This window comes from Emys orbicularis, chromosome 5, assembly GCF_028017835.1.
Source record: "Emys orbicularis isolate rEmyOrb1 chromosome 5, rEmyOrb1.hap1, whole genome shotgun sequence".
In the NCBI taxonomy this organism is placed as follows: Eukaryota; Metazoa; Chordata; order Testudines; family Emydidae; genus Emys; species Emys orbicularis.
The window spans coordinates 98882728-98909107 of record NC_088687.1 but is presented as its reverse complement, the minus strand read 5'-3'; the positions used below and the strand labels follow the sequence as shown (position 1 = coordinate 98909107).

Here is a 26380-nt window from a genome sequence, read left to right as displayed (position 1 = left end):
CAACAGTTTAAAGACATGGCTGGTTCATGCATGTACCTTCAATCATATAGATTAGTCCACTGCTCAACATATTGCCTTTGACATAGTGACAGTAACACTTGCCCTAAGGCTTGCAGTCCCCACAAGAAATAATTTCAGCAAAACATCTGGATTAGCAGCTTTTTCAGTAGCAGTGGATACGTTCTGGAGGATCATCCCTTTATCCACTTTGTCCATTTGGCGATAATACATCTAGCTGGGCTATCAATGCACTGTACCAGAGAGTGGCCTGGCACAATAGTTAGCTTTTATGACATGCTAGTGCAATCTGTGTTTAGCTAGTTGGTAGCAGCTATTCATTATCTTTTCTGCTGCAGCAAACTGTTGATCAGAAGATCAATTCCTTCCCTCTACAAATGTGTGCTATAAAATGTTCTATGGTAGTGAAACAAGATTCAGTAAGTGTGTCTATTTCCTCCATAGTTATAAAACCACTATGTTTTTTCTGAAATCTCACTTACAGTTCTCAATTATTTTACCCTTACAGTGCCAGCTTGAACAATGGACGAAGCATAACCTATAGCTGCATGAAGAACATACACATTCAGTGCCGCACTAATGATTGGTAAGATTTGTGGTTACCAGGTACTGTGTTATGGATTTTAGTTTTAATCTAAAAATCTTGGCAAGCCAGTTAGGTATTAACACATATCACATTATCACCACCTCCATTACTATAATCAGTGGGCACTGACTTCTGTTGTGCAATGGGTATTAAATCATTTCCTGGCCTTAGTCGTATGACCTGGGTCGAAGCTCACAACCACCAAATCTGGTAGACAGAGTGCAGGTGGGCATACTTAAAAATTCCATTAATTTGTATGAATTTATTGGTTCCAAGAATATTCCCTATTTTTCAAATGGGAAAGTTGGCTGAAAATGGAATCTCTCAAACCACCGGAACTTTTTGAGGGCACCCACTGTATTAGCATCATATAAAGAAACATAGGCCAAGATTTTTTTTTTTTAATTGGTGCCTGAAGTAAGACTCCTAAATTCACACCTGCAAACCTAAATAACTGGTCTGATTTTCAAAAGGACTGAGCATCCAGCTCTTAATTTTTTTTTTGCAAATCATAGCCAAATATAACAACGTGGCAAATATAAAACAACGGTTCCTATTAACATTTGTGCTTTAAAATAGCAAAACTATGCCAGATTTTTTTCAAATTAGCTGTTTTCCAGTATAGCAGCTACCATGCCTACCTAATGGTTGCCAGATGCTAGAATAAACTTAAGCAGTTAGCAGAATTCCCCAATGGGTGGCTGGATTTGCCCTCTGTGTCCTCCTGGACATTATTACAGCTGATACATTATTCTGCACCTTAGAGTGTAGACAGCTGTTTTACCAGGTGAGCCAAAGGTAATATTTCTTTGGCTGAGCCAATGGGAAATGCATTACATTTGTCTCAGTTTGAGGCATGTTTATTCTACGCAGTCCAAATGATCTACCTCTCTAACTCCTCTTGGGCAATTCATTCCAGACCTTTTGTTGTTGTTGTTGCTCATGATATTGAATAACCTTACTTAATCCACACAGAACAATCAGAGCCAGATTTTCAAAGGTTCATGCATTGACCAGAGTATGCACTTCCCAAGCGCATGTGTGCTGTGGGAAGCGGCGGCCAGCACGTCCCACGCTGCTTCCCACAGCCCCCATTGGCCTGGAACGGCGAACCGCGGCCAGTGGGAGCTGCGATCAGCCGAGCTTGCAGACGCTGCGGGTAAACAAACTGTCCTGGCCCGCCAGCGGATTTCCCTGATGGGCCATGTGCCAAAGGTTGCTGATACCTGATCTAGGGCCTGGTTCTCTTTTCTGTTATTCATTTATTAAAAATTACAGATAACAGTGATATGATCATGGGTTGCTCTTACCGTACCAAAGTCTACAGCCAGCTGCAAATAGATACCATAATGTACTCAAAAGTTAATATTACAAGAGATGTCAGTAATAATTCATACCATCTGACTACTAATGAATGGTACTGTTGTGCCATAGCTATTACCTTCACATTTGCTGCAGGTACTTAATAATCTGAAAACAATTTAAAACATCCACAACATGTGTAAATATGATAAAATGGTCTCAGTTACAATGTACAAGAGAGACATTGTAACAGTTTGTCATATGGTAAACTGCCCTATAAAGTTTATCACATGAGTGCAAACGAAGAAGACATTAATTTATTTTAATCTAGCTATTTGCTCTTTACCTGTTCATGATTTTGACATGTTATCTTCCAATACAGTCTCTTTTCTATGCTTCAATTTCCTATTTACTGCTATTTTTACATTACTCATTCCAACAGTTCTTTGTCACCTTTGCTTTTTATGTCCCACATTTACCATCAGCTAGAGTCTTGTAAAGTACATTTTATAGTGGTTTGAAAAAGTACAACTTACATCTCTTCAGCAGAGCTAGTCAATGAATATGGCAAATGTTCTTTGTCAGGACGTAGTCCTTAGTTAAACTCTGCTTCATTTGTGTGGATTTTATATTGCTACAATCCAATCTCTGTAATTTATGGTCCTCTACCGAAGTGAAGGACAGCCAATATGAGCCATGTAAAGTCAAGAATAAAAAATGAACTCACAGAACTAAATTATAGAGGGCATTATACACTCAAAGTTCAAATATGGCGATCATGGGCGAGATCCTCAGCAGCTGTAAATTGACAGGTCAGTTGAAGTAAATGGAGCTAAGCAGATTTAAATTATCTGTGATCTGGTTCCATACATTCAAAATCTGGTTTCAAAGGTGTGTATTTGGCATTCTCCTTCTGTTCTCTTGGGTACATGCATTGGTCTGGCTGCGAGGGTTTCATCCCCAATTGTATTCCTCCATTAAACTTCTGCAGGATTCAAGCTTTCATCTTAATGTCATTACATTTCTACCGTGGTCTGATAATAAAGATAGCTTTGCACAAGTAGATCAATACAGTGCTGATTTCTCTAGCTTGGAGAAATATGGACTGAATCTATAGCTCTAACAGAAGTGTGTAGTGCTCCATTCATCTCAGCTGGATGATAACTCGGAAGCCTAATGAAGTCAATCAACGTGTCAATATCGATAACTCTTTCACTATAGAACACGTTAATTAGTAGGGACATCAAGTTAACATGCTTATCTGGTGTTGTGAGATGCAGCGATGGATGCGTGCAGCCAATCCCTACATCATTTTCCAAAAAGTGACTCTCACTTAGTCGTGGGTCTCTGTAGCGCCATCCTTTTTCTCCTGGACTTGGTGTGCTCTCTCATAGATTTCCTTCCTGTTGTCCTGGAGAGGAATAGAGGTGGGAAGGGACATTATCATTGGACTTCCCTGCCTCTTGCATAGGGGAGAAAAAATAACTTTTCTCCCTGAGGTTGCCCTCCAACTGTTAGGAGTCCCTCCTACATCTGCTGAGGAGTAGCCAGCAGCTGCCACTCCTCTTCCTCCTCCCCAACATTCTTTTTTTCTCATTTCAGTGAAGCACAATAGGAAGGAGACAAAGAGTAGTTAGGAAGAGAAGGTAGTGCTGCTTATGCGGTTGCCAACTCTCCAGGGTTGTCTTGGAGTCTCCAGGAATTAAAGACTAATCTTTAATTAAAAATTATGTCATGTGATGAAACCTCCAGGAATATGTCCAACCAAAATTGACAACCCTAGCTGGTTAGGATCCTCAGGAAGAGGAAGAAAGGCCTATACAGCTGTAACCCCTTTTGCCAGGAGGATGAAGAGGAGGATCTGCTGCCAAAGATTCCTGGGGAAGTTATTATTTGGGGCTTGCAATGATGTAAGAGGAGGATGGTGTTAGGTTAGGTGATGGCTGGGAGTGAAACCTAAAGGAGAGGAAGTTGGAGCTTTGAGTGTATGTGAGGGAACTAGGAGTACCATACTGTGAAAGTAGGGTGACCAGATAGAAAGTGTGAAAAATCGGGACGGGGGTAGGGGGTAATAGGCGCCTATATAAGAAAAAGCCCCAAATATCAGGACTGTCCCTATAAAATCAGGACATCTGGTCACCCTATGTGAAAGTGTCACATTTACCCTGGCCCTGCATTTGTTCATATTGCAAATCTACCTAACTACCTACCCAGCTCCAATCACACAGGAAACATACATTTTGGCTGTGCTTGGTGGTAGTCTTTGCTCTATGAAGGCCCAGGATTGGAGCAGTGGCAGTGATATAGACAAGTATTTAGGAGAGTGGTAAAGCTTTCTCACCACCTATCTGCACCTTGCCTGGCTCTCTTCAGTGCTATGCATCCCTCATTTTCATAAGGGATAAAAATGAACAAACAAATAGAAATCAAAATGAACCAGAGTCTTCTAGACAAGGAGTTTAAGATTACAAAATGATTGCTTCATTCATGTACTGTATTTTTATGTCTAGTAGAAAAATCCAAAATGTACTTCTTGAGATCACATTAAAAATGTAATTTACACATATTCTTGCCAGGAGACAGGACATAAAAAGCCAAGGAGGCAAAGAAGACTGAATTGCAACATTTTAAAAAAAGAGAGAGAAATGGGAGAAGGGCAAACAGTCACTCAGTTCTGAACACCAGCAGAGAAAGCAAGCAAGTTAGTTCTTGAAAATAAAATCCAGTGACAAAGAACTAAAAAAATAAGTGCTTCAGAAAGAATGACTTTATCAGGCAAGAAATGTGTCATTACTGCAAAGTTCCCCTGCATTAGGTTTGGATGGATATTGTTCACTAAATGAAACATCTTGCTGAATAAAAAGTACTTTGGCCACAGAAACTAGAGGAAGAGGAAGAATATGCAGTTGAAGCTGATGACATCTGAAAGTGCAGAGGCAATATTGACAAGTAAAGATATGTCAGTTTACAACAGTAGGTAAACAAATCTGAATCTGTAAATGGGACAAAAACAGGGTAGGCAAAAATCTACCCTTCCTGTCCTCAAAGAGCTTCCACTGAGAATACTGAACTTCATGGAGACTATAGCGTTTGTGTGAGACAATACAAACACAGCCTTTTAGCTCTTTGGTACTACATTCAAATGAAAATAGCTTGCTGCTCTGGATCTGTTTCCTGGTGGATGTTTGTACATATCCCTAAACTACTTTACAAGAGGCACATGTTTACTCAGGAGAGGTCCCCAACTGGAATACTGAGGGTGATTGCAGGTGAGGATTGAAGTGCACGATGGGAGAGTGCTATTGGGCAGCTTGCACAGTGTTCACTTATCTTGCTCCAGAGCAGGGGTCGGCAACCTTTCAGAAGTGGTGTGCCGAGTCTTAATTTATTCACTTTAATTTAAGGTTTCGCATGCCAGTAATACATTTTAACCTTTTTAGAAGGTCTCTTTCTATAATATATAACTAAACTATTGTTGTATGTAAAGTAAATAAGGTTTCAAAATGTTTAAGAAGTTTAATTTAAAATTAAATTAAAATGCAGAGCCCCCCAGACCGGTGAGCAGGACCCGGGCAGTGTGAGTGCCACTGAAAATCAGCTCGCGTGCCCCCTTCGGCACGCGTGCCATAGGTTGCCTACCCCTGCTCCAGAGCAACCAATGCATTCAGCATCTCATTGTCATGACCACACACACACAGTCACATAAAATATTTTCTAATGAAAAACTGAATTACCATGTGACTGAATGATGCTCATAATAACACAACAATAGTACTCGGTTAACACAGCTAGAATGTATTTTAAAATGAAAGTCTGATTAATTCTGCATTTACTTGCTGCTACATTATCACCATTTTCATTAAATGCATCAGGCCATCATTTAACTACTCAGATAGGCCCTAATCCTGCACATTGAAGTCAATAGGAGCTTTGCCACTGACTCAAATGGGCAAGAGATCAAGCCCATGGTAAAATTCATGTAGGATCTGCTAGAGAGAAAAAAAAATTAAATGTCTCATGTAAAGTGAGGCTTACACAGACATTCACATCTCCTAATGCAGCCCAAATTCTTTGCAAACCAGTTGAGCTTTACTGTAGAAGTTTAAGGAAAAATATTAGTAAAAAAGCATACCACCAGAAGCAATTATTCTGCTTCAAGAATGTTCTTAATTTTAAATCAGTGTTTGAAAATGAATTATGTTGGCTGTCACAGTTCACGTGAGCAAGCAGCAATTTTGCAATCACTGTGATTCAGCTCCTGGAGAGAATTAATTTTATACAGTGTCAGATACACGTATTTGATACAAATACAGAGTTTGATATAAGCTGTTTTTCTTCTCGAATGGATGATAATACATTTTGAGTCTTGTCATTTATTATTTTTAGTTCATTTCTTCTGTGTAAATAATAGTTGATAATACAATAAATCACCTCTTTTCAGTAGGAAAATATGTCTGACAACCAGACACTAATGTTATGAAATATCATTAATCATTAGTATTTCTAGTTCAGAGACTGAAGATAAGAAGTAATCCTAGAGGCAGGGGGCCGGATTCTGATCTCTGTTAGATAGAATTTACATGAGTACACATTTCTTTAGCTTTAAAGCTAAGAGTTACTCCTAATTTTCACTAATTTAAGTGAGATAAGAATCAAGCCTTGTGCACTTAAAATGCAGAAGTTTAATTCCTCCCCAGTTGCACCGAATCCCCAGGTGCAAAGCAGAGATGGGTCCATATATTTGTACTTGGGCATCCAATACTCATTCAGGGACATGGACAGATAATTCTACCCAATCTAATAAACTCAGGATAAAAACATACAAACATTTTTAAAAGGTGTTACTTTACATTTCTGTTGCTTCACTCTTACCCAGTTAAGTGTAGTCTGATGAGAGTAAAAGGCTGAAAGCCTTTTCTAGCACACAAATTCTTACCCTCCTCCCCTTAATTTCCTTTAAACATTCTGCATTAGACCTGGAACTGCTTCCTTTAGCCGCCAGAACCTTAACCAGAATATAGAAAGTAAGAGAATTACTTGATCACAGCAAATCTCTCAATATTCCAGTATATATTCTCCTTCTGGCCACCTTCAATCACATACAGTCAGGGCTGAATTTTCAAAAGACAGAGCCCAAGTTAGACCAGCAAGAAACTGACCTGTACACCCACAGAACCTGTATATGTTTGTGTAAACAGACATGTGTGCATACAGACAAATACTTATTATACACATACACACAAATGCTTACTTATGTGCGCAAATGAAGGAGGATTATAATTTATTTAAACAAGAATTGAGACACTCATTGTGCTCTTGAATAAACTCACAAAGAAAAATTAGAAAATACAAAAAAACCCTTATCACCTGTGGGCAAAAATTTCTCACAAAATGATCACTCCATATCCGACCTCTTAGTCCTCGTCATCAAAGGAAACTTGCACAACACCTTCATAAAATGGGCCTGGGAGTTTAAATTCATAACTCTGTTAGACATTAAAAATCGTGGATGCAATAAAGACACTGGATTCATAGCTCATTACCGCAATCTATAGCCCACTAACCCTCCTCTGTCCTATGACTGCAGAGGTGTTGATTGCCCCCTTCACCTTGAATGGTCTCTTACAACATAGAATCATAGAAGATTAGGGTTGGAAGAGACCTCGGGAGGTCATCTAGTCCATACCCTGCTCAAAGCAGGACCAACCACAACTAAATCATCGCAGGCAGGGCTTTGTCAAGCCAGGCCTTAAAAACCTCTAAGGATGGAGATTCCACCACCTCCCTAGGTAACCCATTCCAGTGCTTTACCATCCTCCTAGTGAAATAGTTTTCCTAATATCCAACCTAGACCTCCCCCACTGCAAGTTGAGACCATCGCTTCTTGTTCTGTCATCTGCCACCACTGAGAACAGCCTAGCTCCATCCTCTTTGGAACCCCCCTTCAGGTAGTTGAAGGCTGCTATCAAATCCCCCCTCACTCTTCTCTTCTGCAGACTGAATAAGCCCAGTTCCTTCAGCCTCTCCTCCTAAGTCATGTACCTCAGCCCCCTAATAATTTTCACTGCCCTCCGCTGGGCTCTCTCCAATTTGTTCACATTCTTTCTATAGTGGGGGGCCCAAAACTGGATGCAATACATTCCATCATCCAGATCATTAATGAAGATGTGGCCTCACCAGTGCTGAATAGAGGGGAATAATCACTTCCCTCGATCTGCTGGCAATGCTCCTACTAATGCAGCTCAATATGCCGTTAGCTTTCTTGGCAACAAGGGCACACTGCTGACTCATATCCAGCTTCTCGTCCACCGTACTGTCCAGGTCCTTTTCTGCAGAACTGCCACTTAGCCAGTCGGTCCCCAGCCTACAGCGGTGCATGGGATTCTTCCATCCTAAGTGCAGGACTCTGCACTTGTCCTTGTTGTACCTCATCAGATTTCTTTTGGCCCAATCCTCCAATTTGTCTAGGTCATTCTGGACCCTATCCCTACCTGCCAGCCTATGTACCTCTCACCCCATCTTAGTGTCATCCACGAACTTGGTGAGGGTGCAAATCCATCCCATCATCCAGATCATTAATGAAGATGTTGAACAAAACCAGCCCCAGGACTGACCCCTGGGTTACTCTGCTTGATATCAGCTGCCAACTAGACGTTGAGCCATTGATCACTACCCGTTGAGCCAGACGATCCTCATCTAGCCAGCTTTCTATCCACCTTACAGTCCATTCATCCAATCTATACTTCTTTAACTTGCTGGCAAGAATACTGTGGGAGACTGTATCAAAAACTTTGCTAAATTCAAGAAATATCATGTCCACCACTTTCCCCATATCCCCAGAACCAGTTATTTCATCACAGAAGGCAATCAGGTTGGTCAGGCATGACTTGCCCTTGGTGAATCCATATTGACTTTTCCTGATCACTTTCCTCTCCTCCAAGTGCTTCAAAATGGATTCCATGATGACCTGCTCCATGATTTTTCCAGGGACTGAGGTGAGGCTGATCGGTCTGTAGTTCCCTGGATTCTCCTTCTTATCTTTTGTAAAGATGGGTACTATATTTGCCTTTTTCCAAACATGTTAGCTCCTTATGCTAAAGAACCTGTTCCACCTTGTACTTGGCTGTGACACTCAGAGAACCTTTCCCAGAGCTGAAGAAGAAACTCAAACGCTTGTCTCTTAAACAACAGAAGTTGGTCCAATGAAAGATGTTACCTCACCTGCCTTTTCACTCTAACATCCTGGGATCAACACAGCTACAACAACACTGCAAACTAGAATTTATTTAACTTTTAAGTGCCTATCCAGAGCTTGGAAAACATTAAAAAAAATTGCTAAGGGGGCCAATGCTCACAAAGTATCTCCATAATCCATTTCCAATTCCCCCACCAACTCCTCCCTCTCACAACCCTTATGCCTAATTACACCAATTGATGCTCCCTAAGGGAAGCTTTAGAAAACAGGCTTGCTTAAAGCTCTGCCCTGAAGATCAACATATCTAAACTGTGTTACAGAGGGGATCCAATTCCAGACCTGAAGGCCTCGTTTTATTTACATTGCACCAAAAATATGCCAGGTGCTAGGCTTTCAGAATGGACACATTTTTTCAGATACTTATGCACACGTTTGAAAATTTGGCTTATTATACATATTATTTTTTTATTTTGTAATATTTTATTTAGATTTTAGAAAATATGAAATCAATAATTAATCATTGCTATTTGTACTACAGTAGAGGCTAGATGCTCCAATCAAGCATTGTGGGCCCATTTTTATGGGGGTAGGGGGGCAATGAGGGTATTTCTTCAGTACAGCTGGGACTCTGGGAGTAAGCCTCCCAGCCTGAGCAGACAGACTCATGCTAATGGGGCTGGAGCAAGCATACTAAAAATAGCAGTGTGAATGTTGTGGCTATGGGGAGCTCAGGTTCTCAAGCTGACCTGGCCCTCTGGGTCTGAGCTAGTGTGACTAACTCAAGTCTCAGCTAGGGCTGCAATGTCCACACACTGTTATTTTTATCATGCTAGTTTGAGCTGCGCTAGCATGAGTCTGTCCACCCGGGCTGGGAGACTCGCTCCCAGCTGCAGGCTTCCCTGGCACCAGGATTTCACCCAGAAGTTCCCAAAACATTTCACTTGAAGGATGCAATGTTCAATAGCAACATCTAGGGAAGTAATCCGTGCTTTGCTAACATATGTTTGACTGGTAAGAAAGAGCGATACTAGCACTAAACACCAATATTTCTTCTTGAAAGTTAAACATAACTAAACTACACATGTGGTTTTAAAAGATACAATATAAGTAATAACATAAACTTCCAAGCTACTATCCTTCAGGTTTTAAAACTATCTTTTAACAATCTTTCCCTAACTTTTAGGGATTAGAATGAGACCTTCGTGGAGGAGTAAATTATCCCATATTGACCTGCTGCTGTTTTTCTTGTACCTTCTGATGAAGAATCTGGCATTGGCCACTGCTGGAGACAGAATATTGAACCAGAGAGATCATGGGTCTGATCCAGTATGGCAAGTCCTTTGTCACTATCCTTCCAAAGCCAAACTCTCATAAGCCACTTGTCTTCACTTTCAATACCCTTCAAGGCCTATTTTCACCCTACGCATCATCCTTCCTTTGCTATTGACCCCTGCCTCTAACTGGTGCACGATTATGGACTCCATTGCCCTTTTGTTAAATTTTCACACAAGAACCTTTGTGCTTTCTCCCATGCTGCTCCACAAGCTTGGGAAGGAATTCTCTGTAGACAACTGTGAAGTTACCTCATTATCCACTTTCAAAACCCTTCTTAAAATTCTCCTTTTCGGTGATGCCTCTAAAAAAAACTTGACAACGAGTTGGCTGCTGATGTGCTGAGACCACCACCTCTTATGCTGACTAATATTGTCTCATTGTTTCCTGGTATTCCCTGTCGGTCTGTCTGTAGCCATCTGTTCTCTTGTCTTATACTTAGATTGTAAGCTTTTTCAGGCAAGGACTGTTTTTTTCCTCTGTGTATGTACAGCACCTAGCACAATGGGGTTCTGGTCCATGAATAGCAGTCCTACGCACTATGGTAATACAAATAATAAATCATCATCATCTGAGCCATTCAGGTTAAGATCAACCGCCTCGTGCCTATTTTTCTTTTGATCATTTAAAAAAAAGTCACAGCATCTTCATACTAAGAGAAACACATAAATATACAAACATACTTTTAGTGTATTTCTGATAGAGAGATAAGAGTCAGAAATAGAGTTTTAATTAAAATAGATGCCTTAGGCATGGCAATAACAGGTTTAATTTTAATGGGATTCTCAAATATTGAAGAATGTAGAGAGGAAGAGTAAATTCAGTATGTAATATTAATTCTAAACATTTAATTAATTTATGGCAGGAATATGTAAAGTACATGTACTGGCAATATGCCGAGATGCTAATAGCTTGGGAATTATTGGGTAATATGTTTCAAACATTTTAATGTGGCTTGTCACCTATATGCACTGGTTTCTTTTTTCCTGTAAGTGTTGTTTCACAAACAGCACTTTTTTGATTATCTCTGAAGTGTTGGATTTGATCTGAATGTTTAGATTTTAGTCTGAACTTGCAAAAACCACCCTTATTCACCACTATGTTGTACTAGTTTTGGGTCAGTGAAATTCCATTGATTTTCAATGAGGTTATAATGGCATAAAATGGGACAAACATAAGGTTGAGAAGTTACAACAGTAATTTTAAAAATGCTTTTCCTCTTCTTATTTTCAGGATAATAGGGATTTGGTGAAGTAATGTAGTGTCCTCTTATTGGGACAGTCTGCTTTACTTTTGGAGCTATGGAATTTGATGTATTTCAAATTAATAGTCCAATACGAAAAACACAGAATAGTGGGACTCAATCTGCAAAATCCACCACATACTGTAGGATGTATAATTTCAACCATGCCAACCCTGATATAATACAACTGATTTAAATATTAGGAGCTGCTTTCAATACACATAAAGACCATCTGAGATCAAAGAATTAATGAAGAAATACTGCTAAGTGTTTTGTATGCGATCTTATACACAATGTAAAATTGACTGTTCTCATTCACAGGGAATGGGAAATATTATCTCTTTTACTGTGCTGAGGGAGAACCAAACAGGGATTTCCAAAACAAACCTTAGGAGAAACCCCCACACACAGTATATTAGTAGTTGCAGGAAGGACATCAGCTGCTTTTAATAGAGGATCACTGGCTACGTCTATCATTATATACATATTGCCCTTAGCATAGGTGGAACTGAAAATATCTGAGACATCCTACTGGAGTCCTGGGTGGTGGGGAGTTGCACCAATACCCCATCAACCTTTTACATTAGTAAAAGCTCAGTTCTGCCATTCTTACATTAAATAGGACCTTACTCCACAAGTAGTTTTATTGGTTTCAGTAGGACTATTTGTGGAGTAAGGTACTACTCAACATAAGAGGAAGCCCTAGGTATTCATGGTTTGTTGTAAAGGAACCTAGCTTGCTCTGTCATTAAGTTGATCTTGCCCCACTTTTCTTTGTTTGATCACTGTTTGTCCCAGTTTATTACTTTTCTCTTCTATCTTTTTCTCCAGACGCCCTTGACCAAGCACATTGTGCAATTTACATAACAGAATACAGACCAGTGTTATTTTTACATCAATTTGTTACTTTACATATCAGAATATGATTGGCCTTATTCTTCTCTTCCATTTTGTTCTTGTACCCCACCACAATTAAAAGGCCACCATCAACACACACACAGTCATAATTGTGTTTCTATTCACATAATACCATTGATACTGCATGGAGTTACACAAAGAGCAAATTTTGGATGAACCTATAACTGAGAGTTGATCAGTGGATCAAGAAAATGGTATTTGTAAACTTAGGCACCGACTGTCGGTGCTCTGGGGCTGGAAAAAATAGTGGGTGCTTAGCACCCACCGGTAGCACTGCAGATCAGCACCTCCCTGTCCTCCACCAACTCTTCCCGCTTGCCAGCAGCTCCGCTGATCAGCTCCTCTCCCTTCCTTCCAGTTCCTCCCGCCCGCTGTGATCAGCTGTTCAGCAGCGTGCAGGAGGTGCTGGGGAGAAGGGGGAGGAGCAGGGGGCGGGGTCAGAGTGGGGGTGGGAAGAAGCGGGACGGGGTGGGGGCTTGGGGAAAGGGGTGGAGTGTGGGCAGGACCTGGGGCAGAGTGGAGGTCAACGTCTCTGTTTGTAAAGCAATGTTCCCAGCATCCACTCCTTTCCAAAATTGGAGCTCAGGATTTTCACCTGAAGTGCAGTGTATATATAATTCTTAAACACCTTCATTTTCAGTTTAAACTGATTTTTACTGTAAAATTCCCAGGTTTACAAAAAGTATTATTCAGTTTTATCTGATTTTCACCCTATTTTTGTATCATTCAAATATATAAAAATAACGTATTTTATTAGGAAAATAGAATACATTGCATGAGATATATGTATTGCAATAATACATTATTTTGTGTGTATATGCAAAACTGCCTGTTGAAGTAAGGCTATGTATTAGTCTAGACAATATACACAGTAAACAAACGGGCATGCATGCAAGCTCTAAAGTGCATGTGCATCTGAACATACTGATGAATCTCATGCCCATCACATACACCTTTCAAGCTATTAGCAGATAACGGTTTAAAGATTTGACACACTAACATGGGAAGAAAATGACAATCTGTATCAGAATACATTTCAGAACACAAGGAAGTATTTAAAAAAAACAAAAAAAGGAGAAAAGGAGGAAGTTGAGTGTACGCGCTGCAAATGGTATGGCTCTATTATGAAATGTAAATATTTGTAGGCTAATAGTTTTAAGCCTACGACAGTGAACTGTTTATTCAAATGAAAAGTTTTATTTGGGGGTTAGAGATGTATTGTTTTCTTAAGCTCAAAGGTGGCATTGTGTTTTGAGTTCTGTTTTAGTTCTGCAGCAAACCACATTAATGAATGGAATTCAAAGCATTAATCTACTGAATACCTTTCCCCCCCTGTTTTTCCGTCCACCAAAATAAACACCAATATTTATCCAGAAAAATTATTAATAGTTTTTTGCACTGATTTTCACCTGTTTTTGTTGTTGTGGTAATAAACACTGATAAATTCCTGTGAAAAATTAAATAAAATAAAAACTGAAAATGAAGAGCCCTAATAATTCTACACAGATGAACTCTGAGGAAAATTCTTCCTTCCTTTTTGCACTTTTCAACAAAGTTTAATTCACATAAACTCGTGTAACTTATTATGTTTCTTAGATGCTGATCTGAATTTTGGTTTCAATCAATTAATAGTCTCTCTCTCTCTCTAACTGCTAAAAAAACCAACACAATGGCTCTTTAATATTTAATTGATGATATCATTTTGCAGGTTTTAGTTTAAAGGTAACCATAGCACAAACTCATTCATTATTAACTGTAGAACTGCAGTGTAGGTTCTTGGGAATCCTCTTTCCTTTACACTTCAGTTTAATATGAGTGCTGCTGTCCCTGGAAAACAGTTCTGATATTGTTTTAAGTGTGACAAGCTGGCAGTTACAGTCACAGCCTAAACCAGAACAATGTAAACTGCTGATATCAATAGATGGGACAATGCTTAAAAGCGAGATGAAGACTGAAGGTGAGAGGCAGCTGAGGAAAGTCCGATTTCGAATTGCTTCCTCTCACAGTGGGAGAGTACTAAAGGAAGTGTATGCAGATGGAGAAACGGCAGACTCTTTGGATTCTGAATACACCAGTAGTTCAGAGACTGACCAAACCAGCAGACTGAGTGAAGCGGATGGACAGCAGAATGGACATTTAGGATCTGAGTGTGATGAAAATGAGAATGAGCAAGACGACTTGCTCATTTTAGTGAGAGCTACTAAAGAGAGGGGCTTTGGTACAAAACGAGTCAACATTCTAAGCAAAAATGGTACAATCAGAGGAGTCAAACACAAAGTCAGTGCTGGTCAAGCCCTTTTTAACAATTTGTCAAAAATATTTCAGGTAAGGGAAGCAGCTTTGCTAATTGTGAAAACTCTCTCTCTCATTTACCCTGTGTCTCATCTTTTTCTCCTAGTTCTTCCAAGCCTCTCTTATTTATGAGTTCTCATACTTCAGTATTCATAACTGATGCCACTGAAGACTCCCCTGTACAGGAGAGAATGATTGTTCCTATACGAACTCCACAGCACAAATTGGTTTTGAAACTTCTCTCTCAGTATTTACCTCCCCTAGGGTTTGCTGGCTAAAAATGGATACTCTCTGCTTAGCATGTAAAGACCTGGAGTGAAGATATGACTGAAGAATTAATTTTCAGCTTCATTACGAGCATTAAGAGTATATATGGGGTTATATGCCATTTCCAGCCCTATGGTATCTGTTTTAACTGGTTTACCATGACATCTGCTATCCTTTCCCTATAAATATTTATACTTGTAAATTCTGTTGTGTTTAACCCGATAAGTAAGTCAAATTAGATGCAGAATACCACCAATGACACATCTCCCATTTAAAGTTTTAGATGAATGATATCTAGTCAGATGTCTCTCTTATTAAGGTCTATTTTTTACTAATTTGCTGGAAGGAATTGAAGATCTATATTTAAAATGGTTTCTGCCACTTTGAACCCTTAGGCTGAAAAGTAGATTTCTCGGAAAAATAAAATAAAATTGTTGTTTTTTAAAATAGCTTAGATTTCATACAATAAAACTACAAAATATACTATTCACTAGTTCTACTATACTATTTTTGAATTATTAATGTTTAGATTGTGCTAGCATACGTGTTGTTATTTACCGTTTGCTAGAAGGATTCAATGTCTAATATGTTTATCATGATATTCAAAATTAATACATGCTAGTTTTAGAGCATGTATTGTTTTAGAAGCATTTGGGCAATACCTAAGAGGGGAAGGGGTTTTATATAAGTACTTATTTATTGAAATGAAATGCTCTATTTATGAGAAGTCTCTCTCAGTTTTATGCCATGTTCTTATTTAACAACCATGTAATCTTATTACAGTCACTCTTGCCTTCCTATCCCCAGGTTTAGACCATAAGCTCTTCAGGGCAGGAACCAGGGGCCTAATTCTGCTCTCACCAATTTTATACCAGTGTAATTCCATTGACTTCAGTGGAGTCACTCCTGTTAAGTGCAATAAGAATCTGGTCCAGCAACTTTACTTATTTCTGTGAAATGTCTAGAAGGACGGCATTCAGGAAAGGGGAAAGGCTTCATAGGAAAAAAAACTATACACAGAGAAGGTAGATCAGACTCTTGGTTTTCATGTGTTACTCCACTGGATGATATAATTACCAACAGAAAGAAACTACTCTGAAAAACTGGAACACACAGATATTTTAAACAGTTTGAAGGACGCATAAGGAAAGGTCTCTGCACAACACTCACCACAAATTCAAGGTTCAGAGTCTAGTGGAGAGGAATTATCTATTGCAAATGATTTCTATGGTATGTAGTCTGTAACACTGATCAGTATAAATGTGGGATACCAGAGTGCAAAGGTTTCCTTTGAGACTGCTGGAGTCCTGTCTGAGATATCTTCAGATATCCCTCCTTATTAAAAATGGAATGGTATCTACCCTCCTCTTGAAAAAGATTATCACCACATGATTTCTATTGTTATTCCATAAGCTTGATCAGGACCTTCCCTTCACCAACAAAAGAGTGTAGAAAGTAGAAATTTTGTGGTCAAAGGTCTGACAAGATAATTTTGCTTCTCTCTCAAAAGGATTTGCTTCAGCACCCTCTGGTCTATGGACCTTCTAGAGGGTCCAATGTTGAACAGTTGTGACTGTCTGCAGTTGTATTCTTTTCTCTACTAGGGAAGGGGCAACTAGCTGAATAACAGTTCAGTCAAACTTTTATGGAGCTTACAATATCTGAGGTGAGATTCTGACCTTGCTTGCATATTGATTCAGAACTAGGTGGCCTGATTATATGTTTGTCAGGATCTTTACCTGAAATAGTCATTTGAAATCCCAAAGTATGCACAGAAATTCCTGGGTGAATCCTGAGTCTAAGTTGTGGATGGATTCTTGAATATTATTATTTGGATCAGAGTAACTAAGAAATTATTTATAATGAAAAATGTTATTTTGGATCTCAAATATGGAATATGTGTGTGTCCGTTGATCACTAACAGTGGCTTCTCTTTGAGGTATACTGCTAGTTGTGGCCACATGATTTTGGTCCTCAACTTCCACATCAAAGCCTTTGCTAACAGCTGCTAATTGTGGCAAATATTGTCTAGTGTAGAGCAAAACAAGTCGTTTCTAGCAGGAATTCGAGAGACTCCATATATGTACAGCGACAAGTGGGGATTTCGATAAATGGAGTTTGGTGAAGCAGGCAAGCTGTTTTCATCTTTTATACTCAGAAGGACTAAGAATACCTGAGTCCAGCAAGTCTTCTGTGAATTTTAAATGTTCCAGAGATATTTTTGGATTTTGAATAATTTTCCATTCATGCTACTGAGTGCACCCCCATGGAAGTGGTGCAGATAGTTCCTTCAAAAAGGCTACCTAATCAGACATGGCTCATGACCGCCATATCTTTAATGAATATGAGCGGAGTAGATCTACTAGGTGGGAAGTATTTCTAGATTAAAACAAGAATTTGCCTGTTGTAGAAGCCCAGTCTGAGAGAGACTATACACATAGATCCCTTACTCACTTCTACAAGAACACTTGGAGCATCTTTGCCACAAGCCAGATGGATGGCTAATGATTTCAGCCATTTGTGAAAGAGTAACTGGGATTGACACCTCAGTTTATCTAATAACTGGTCCCTGTGCATACTTTTGGGTCCAACTGTATATGGAAATGCTCTGTAAATAAGAGGGGCCACAGCAATTCGACCAAGTATAATCATTTACACCCGAGGTTTGAGGCAGGTACTGAAGGTGTTGAAAGATGGTCAAGACAGCACCAAGAAAGTTACTTTCTCGGCTCGCAGGATGGGGATGCATGGTGTGAAAGGAATTATGCTGGGGTTCAGGGGAGGGTTTAGTTCCATTTTAGGATGTGGATATTTTGAAATTGGGGTAGGAAGGCTGCCAAGAAACCAGCCCAATGGGAGCATGGTTTCTATAGCAACCCCTTCCGACTTTCCCTCTAAGCTGCTGGTGCCTGAAATAGAGAATGTTGCCATAGCAACCCCCTCAGCCGCTCCTTGTGCTTCAGTGAAGATGGGAACAAGGTTGCCATGGCAACATCTTCCCACTCCCTTTTAATGTAAGTTGATGCCTCCAGCAAGGAAGGTGACATAGCAATTCCCCAGTCTCCCTGCAGCATGCTCTGAAGCCTGTGGTGGAGGGCTCACTTTGTGTCCAGCCTGGAGCATGGGAAGCCTCAACCCAGTTGATATAAAACACTTTCCTCGGAGTCCAGAGTGGGGTTCTAAGTTAATGACCCTCAATGGCTATTCAGTACTAGGCCTGAGACCCTATCAGTGACTCCACTGGGCACTTGGAACCAGGCTTAAACAATGTCAATGACCTTGTTGGATGCTCAAGACTAGGCCTGGGGCCTACTGATGGTCATGTTATCACTCAGAACAAGGTCTGAACCTCATGGATGACTCCTCTGGGTATTCAAGATTAGGAATGGTACATATTGATAACCTTTGTGAATGCTCAGCACCAGGCCTAAGACATGTTGGTGTGCACTCAACACTCAGTGTGTTGGTAACAAGGCATTTGTCACTGGGAGTTCAGTATAGTTAAGTTGAGCGGATATTTATGGCTGAAGCTACAGCAGACAATCAACTGGAGATCCTCAACTATCAGCATTTAATGCCCTACTGCTGCATGCCCTCAATGGGAAGGAAGATACCACCTGCTGGTATAGAACTATGGGAGTGACCTGCTATTTATACTCGGGGTGGGATCCATGAAGGGACTTAGTGTTGCAACACTAACTGTCACAGCACCCAACTTTTAGGTGCCTAGAAAATCACAGGAATGAGATTGCAATCCACTCATCTGAGTAAGGCACCTAGGCTCCCTATATAATGAATGGGAGGAGAGAGAATGACTCTGTAGCCCAGCAATTGGGGCAACCACCTGGGATGTCAGAGACCCTAAGTCCCTTCGCCCTGCTCCAACCACTCTTTCATTATTTATCCACAGTGGAACAACTTCAACAGGAACGACTGAGGGAGCCCCACATCAGAATAACTCAGGGATTAGAGCTCTGTCCTGACAGGTTGGAGACCCCTGTTCAAATCCTCTCTCACCCTCTGGCAGAGAGTGGGGACATGAACCTGAGTCTCCCACATCACAGGTGAGTGCTCTAAGCACTGGGCTAAAAGTTATAAGGTGGGCAACATCATCTCATCCAGCTGGATTTTGAATGGTGCCCTATGCATAGGTGCAGTCTGAACATGCCTACCATACTGGGTCCTCCCATGAGAGTTAGGTGGACGAATGCCTGTCTTTCCCTGGTTTGTGAATCACCCTGGGGCTTAGGTCAGAGAGGAGTCTGGATGCCCAGAGTAGCACTGCACATGCTCAGGGACAGAAACATAAGGACATTTTAATCTGAAAATCTGAGGCACTGAATGAGTTTAGGCACCTACTGGGTCAGTGGGAGTGTTGTGGATGGCAGGGGAACCAAAACTGGGATGTAGGCACCTAAAACAGGAACTTAGTTGCCTAAGTCTGGGGTTTAGGTGCCTAAATTCTTTCATGGATCTTATTTTAGGAGCATATACTCATTGGATGCGGCTGTGGTTTAACTGTTGTCTTTAGATTAGTATATTAATATTGGTTTGAGGTTTATACTAATACTCTGCACACTCGTTAATTAAATATACTTAATCACTATGGTTTTTAGTACCTCTACAGGCTTGAATATGCCTAAGATTTTTCTATAAAACTTAAGAATGGCATGATTTCTGTTTTCTTAAAATAAATGCTAATACTTTTTAGAACCAATCTTTGGTGACTTGCTCATGCCTCATATAGCATCTAGGTAATATAGAACAAAACTGAGTGAATTATTTGGTACATCACTAACTAGCATGATGTTCAATTCATGCCGGATTTCCTACCACAAGGTGTGGTACAGTGGAGCCCAGCCAAAAGATTTGTACAAATCCTTTCGCTCCTTATCACAGTTCCAGCAGTGATCTTTTTATTTAATTCCAGGCTTATAATGCTCTGCTGGACATCTAGTAGGTTCTGAAAGGTCACTTGCTGTTTGATTAACTACAGAACTAAATCAAGGCAAGCCTGCTAGCATCCATTATAAAAGGGGAGGCGTGGTTAACAAATCTGATTAATGTATTTGTGGATGTAGCAATGAGAAGTGCTTTTCAAGCTCTTTTCCAATATGTCTAGACAAGACTAATGTGTAAGTTTGCAAAGTATAGAACTGACAACGAAATATTCAGCTAGATAAAGAGTTAGCTTGTTAAGGCTGAAGAGAGGGGTGGTGAATGGTAAAATCAGATAAAAATGCAGTAACAAATGGAGTGCTGCAGGGATTGTTTTCCAACCCCTTGTCATTTTCTCTGTTCATCAGTGACCTGGGGGAGTGAATATGTGGCATGGTTTTCAACTTTGCAGATGCTGCAAAAATAGGAGGGCTGACCAATACCAAATAGCAAGCAGAATAGAGCCAACGGGAGTTAGAAAATAATTGTGCTCTAAATAGTACGAGCTGCAAAATGCTGTTTGGGACAGGATTTTGGAGTGACAGGTGAACGGAAACCTAAAACTTTAGGCTGGATAGAATGTAGCATGTAGCTACAGCCCCTCATTGGGGGCAGAGTGGAGGTCATAATCCCTAGAACTCTAGGGAGCACAGGAGAAGAATGAATACTGTACCCCTATTTGGAGAGAGTCATTGATCTTGCCCTCCCACTCCCTGGTCAAATTTTCAATACTGGCAAGGCCACACTAGTCCTGCATAGTCCTTTGACTCCCTTAACATAAAGGCTCCCACTGGACCTGGATCATACTTATGGGGAGCAAGAGGAAGAGAAGCTTCTTGTGCCAGAGCCTCCTTGTGGGATGTCTGCACAAGACGCAGCAAAAACACAGGTTCCAAAATAGCAGATTTCACAGAAAAGGGAATTGCCGGGTCATCAGTACCGGCCAGCCAGGCTGCTATGGAACCCCAGCTGTAAGCTAAAGCTACATCATCTGGTATGAATCTTGAAGGAGAGTGACCCTCTTTTGGGATAAATTCTGATGAGATGCAGATTTATTAGCTCATGTAGGTAATTTTAACTTATTCCTCCCTGTGCCAGCTTTCACTTGGAATCTTGTGACCATTCTGAGCACTATATTATAGAAGTCTATTGACGAATTAGAGAGTGTATGAAAAATGGTAACAAGGCTGACAAATGCCAGTGGAGTAATAGCCATGAGAAGTTAGGAAAATTAGATTTCTGTCCATTAGAAAATACAAAAGGCATAACTGGAGTGTCCAAAATCTTAGAGGGCAGGGAAAGGGAGAAAACTGTTGTTGCAAAACAATTTTAATGGCTTCTTAAATTTTGTCAAGTTACCTCAACTGCTTGGGACTGTGAGTAATACTGTAGTTTACCTATAGTTAGTTTTATAGAACCACATGCTGAATAATTACATTGATTCCAAAAGGAGGATTTTAGACTCTGGGTTAATGGTCTTTCAATTAGAGTCTAAGGTTGATCATTAATTAGTGTATCTGTTGTTCCCAGACTGCAAAAACAGCTATAAATCAGCAGGTGCCACTAAACGATTCTTGCTCTATCCTGCTAAGGGACTCAATTCTCATGTGAAATGCTGGTGAAATCAGTGGTGCTCTGGATATAAGATGTGATTCCATGGCATTTCTTTTCCATGTTTGCATACATACCTATCTAATTATCCAGAATATTTCCTGAATCAGAAAAATGTATATGTTCATCCACTGCTCCTTGGATCCTGAGTAGTCATTTTCACCTTTTCATGGTGGGTATATATTGTTACCAAACTGAATTTTCTATTCATACTGGCAGCAGCATTTATATCCCCTTTGCATAGGTGTAAATGCCTACAATAGGCACAAGGCAATTGAGAATTGCCTTATGCATTTGCAGTACAGTATTAAAGAGGATGTTAGTTTAAAATCTCTAGACAACCTAGAACCACAGGTTCAAATCTTAACAGGATTACCTCTGCACTCTATCCTTCCATGGTAGAAAAACTGAGCCTCATGCAGCTTTCCACAAATGGGTCTGAGTCCCAAATGCCACCAAGCTGTGCTAAATGCAGGATCCAAAGGTAGGAGGCAATTGTAACTTCACACCTACCCTACTCTGGCTAGGAGCTGTTTTGATTTCTGGCACAGATTAGAGCAGCCTCAGGCCTACCCTAACCTGTACCCAACTGCCTATCATCACAAGGATCTGCTCTATCCTTCTTCTACCCACTTCCATCTTCTAAAGAGTCCCCAGCTTCTCTTATATCCAGCTTGGCACTAAAAAGATCCATCTGCCATCATTAATCATTAATCAACATTAACAACCCTGCACCTTTTTGCAGAGTCTACCACAGGGATCGGCAACCTTTCAGAAGTGGTGTGCCGAGTCTTCATTTATTCACTCTAATTTAAGGTTTTGCGTGCCAGTAATACATTTTAACATTTTTAGAAGGCCTCTTTCTATAAGTCTATAATATATAACTAAACTATTGTTGTATGTAAAGTAAATAAGGTTTTTAAAATGTTTAAGAAGCTTCATTTAAAATTAAATTAAAATGCAGAGCCCACTGGGCCGGTGGCCAGGACCTGGGCAGTGTGAGTGCCACTGAAAATCAGCTCGTGTGCCGCCTTCGGCATGCATGCCATAGGTTGCCTACCCCTGGTCTACCACCTGTGCTTAGTAGGGTGACTCAACAGAACAATGATGTGTTCCTGTTGCAGGGTCTTTCTGAACCTACCTTAAAACTTGGTCCTGTGTATAGACATTTTAAAAATGCTTGTCATGTTTGCAGGACTAGGGGGTTGCCTTGCTATCCTGACCAAATTCCTGCCCCTGCCCTCGTTATTGAATAACAAGCTGTTCACTGGTTGCCTACCTGCTACCTTTCACCTCTGTGCTGGATGAATTCCTGTGATGCTGTATGTATATGGTTTGTGAAGCACTTTAGGTTGAAAGGTGAAATGTAAATGTTAAATTATTTACATTTATAAACTGTCCTAGGTGCTTAGCAGCTAAAGTCAACCACACAGGTTCAGGACTAGTGCATATTTGGAAACTGAATGTCTTGCAGCTGATTTTTTTAATATTTGCATGGGAGGACATTTATAGTTACATCTAAATCATGAAAATATTATAACAAACCTCTGGCCTCTTCAGTCTTCACATCTGTCACCAAACTGTGCAACTATTGGTGTTGTGAAAATGGGGACACCTCCTCCTATTCCAAAAGCACATGCTCCTACCATTTGAACTACAAGGGAATCTCCTTTAGTGGCTAGCTGTATGGGGCCCATAACAAATAGTGCTGATTCTGCCCTGTAGAAGGCAATGGTACAAATACACAGCCAGCTAATTACAGTATAATACCATTTAGTTCTGTAGTTTTGTCATACTCTTTTAACAGCACCTCAGAAGTATATTTGCAGTGAGCCCGCACTGCGGTTTGCAAGTACTGACTAACTGAATAAGAATATCACACAATATTCATGCAATACTGATGTTGTGCAACAAAGGAAATCTGATGTACAATTTTAGCACCTGATCATAAACCAGTGACAAGTCAGTCAATCATATGCTAACCAACATGACTGGCATATGGAAGTGGTTAAGGAGCAATTTTTTCCTTCAGCCAAAAAAGAGAAAGCGATGATGTAATTGCAGATGAGACTCAGAATGGGAAGCAGCTAGACTACTCAGGACTGTCAGAGCAGGCTGCAGACATTTGGGTGCTGCGGCTGGCGGTTTATTGCACACTGCACCCACACATGATACATAATTAACAGCTTAAAGAAAGTAACAGTTAAAAGTATCCCATAGGTGATCTATCAGTTGGCTAGGAACAAAGTTTCTACCAGTTACTGCAGCAGCCCGCAGGATGATGAGTAAATCCCTAGTTTAACTGCAGTAAAACATGCTTTAAAATGAGGGAAATTTGCAGCCAGAAATAAAGGTATGTAACCTTTAATTTTCCTTTGCCCCATTTCCCCACATCCTCATAGCATCTGGTACCAAATATGAAAAGTACTGAAGTATAAATATTTACCAAATTTCACAATTTAAGCCAGTCCCTATTTATAAGTAATAATTAGTGTACTACCTCTTTTCTGCTGGTGCTGGATAAGATTCAGGAGAAAGATTCATCCCAAACCAAACAGCCAATCTATGCAGTGTTTTGCTAGGCACAAGAAACACATGCTGCTGCAGCAGCATAATTCTTGACAGCCTCCCTCCACTATCCAACTCAGCAAAACCGGTCACAGAAATGCTGCTGGAGTCAGTGAGGAACAGACTCATTTCATACACGACAAGAAAGATGACAGAAAAGCCATCTGCATATCTAATGTAAGTTGTGGGAAGCATTTAAACAACCATACTACAACTCTGCTTTTAGCGATCTCCAGAGACACCTTCTATCAATACTGTCAGAGGAGAATGTCTGCTGTACCACAAAAACACCACACAACCTTTCCTTTGCCCTCCTTCCTCCCCCAGAAACATGCAAAAGTTTGTCCTCAGCTGATATGTGCACAGGTCTACAGCAACAAACAATATCATGTCTCATACTTATGAACCCCTGAACCAATCAATAAATACCAATGCAAAAGTCCTATCCATAAAATCCTTCTGTATCAGGTTGTCCCCTGGTATGGAATATCAGTTGCTACTGAATGGGTGATAATACTTTCAAAAGAAGCCCACAGAAAAACTAAGGCTTAAAAAGAAGTGCAGCAGCTAGTTATATGTAAATTATTTTTAGAAAATCTTTCTTGTTCACACAGTTCATGTGGTATAGAATGCAGTCAGAACCCCCACAAAGGTTCTAATCCTGTGACTGAGGCCATAATCTTTAAAAAGAAAATGCAGTGTTGTGTGTGTAACTGAATGATGATGTGCTTCTGCTGTCCATGTACTGCATCTTTTATTGCAAGAGAAGTATGCCTGCTGCAGAGCCATCTGTGAAGCAGTTGCCTTTGTGTTTCAATTCAGATGCAGACTGTCCCAGAGTACAGAATAGCAGAACTGGTGAAAAATGACAACTTTAAACACTGCCACACCTCCCTCCACCAATCATAGGTCTTAATGCTTCTTGAAAGTTACAGTTTAGGTTCTTTCAATCAGGCTGATGCACAACTGAAGCATCCGTAAACCACAACCCCCAATGCCATCCAAAGAAACAACAAAACAGAAACACAACCCATTTCAACGCCCCCAACCCAAAGACCAGCCACCAGTCTCAACAAAAAAACACCCCTCCCAAATAAACCCTCCAAAAAACAAGCACCAAAGGAAAAAGTAATTTACAAAAGCAAATACTTCCTAAGTGATTCATTCAGAAGATGGATTCCTGTGCATCTCCCATGTTCTGTGGGAGCTGCTGAGTGATCAGGACTTTTGAAACCCAGGCTACTGATGTAGAGGTTGAGATCTGGACCTAGAAGTCTATCTCTGAGCACCCATTTTTGAGATTAGACATGATAGATAGAATAATTGTCACACATTCTTCGTGTGACTGTTTGGTGGCTAGAAGGGCATTTTTACAGTTAATATTCGCAACTAAGTGCAAATTACTTCATCTGCACTTACAGCACCTTGTATTCCTGTAATTAACCTTGTACAGTGTGGAGACATCACATCCTCAGCTGTTCAAAAATTCTCTCATGCATGCATGATACATGAAGGCAAGAGATATAAAAATAGGGACGGTGTCCCACATTGAAAAAATTTTCAGCTCAAGATTTTATTCTGTCTATAGTCTGACTTCAGTGGGAGGATCTAGGTCCTCACACTTTTGAAAAAAATCAGGCTACTCATTTAGGAGCCACTGAGAAGCTTGGTGATCTATCCGCTTTCTTTAGTTTTTTTCTATAGCACCTATCACTGAAGTATCAGAGCACTTCCTTGAACTCTCATGAACACTTTGCCAGACAGTCTTTTCCCTAGAGGATATTTGTCCCTCTCCCCAAGGATCTATGAAAACAGTAATTCCAGTTTTTTTTTTTCATTTTGATATTGTTCTCTCATGTATTTCTGTTGTTTTAATTGTAACCCTGATTGGCAATTCTCTAGTAACGGGGATGGATGAAAGCAATCCAGGACCATAGGCACATCATGACACATGGCTGCCACAGCCTCATCCCTGCATCATGACTCTCCACCCACCTGGAGTGGAGGTTGCAGGGAGGAAGTCTTCTCCCTTCCGAGATAGGCAAGAGCAGCAGCAAAGGGGCCCTTATATCCCCCACTGGAACAGTAGCAGGGCTTCTCTTTCCCTTTG

At 40.4% G+C, this 26380-nt stretch overlaps 1 protein-coding gene across 1 annotated transcript in view; it reads left to right on the top strand.

Annotated features, from left to right (window-relative positions):
• Positions 1–14523: 14523 nt before the first annotated feature.
• Positions 14524–26380, top strand: part of GRXCR1 (glutaredoxin and cysteine rich domain containing 1) — a 70038-nt gene continuing 58181 nt past the window's right edge. The window contains exon 1 of the mRNA XM_065405824.1: positions 14524–14919. Within this exon, the coding sequence (XP_065261896.1) occupies positions 14524–14919 (396 nt within the window). The remainder of the gene's footprint in view (positions 14920–26380) is intronic.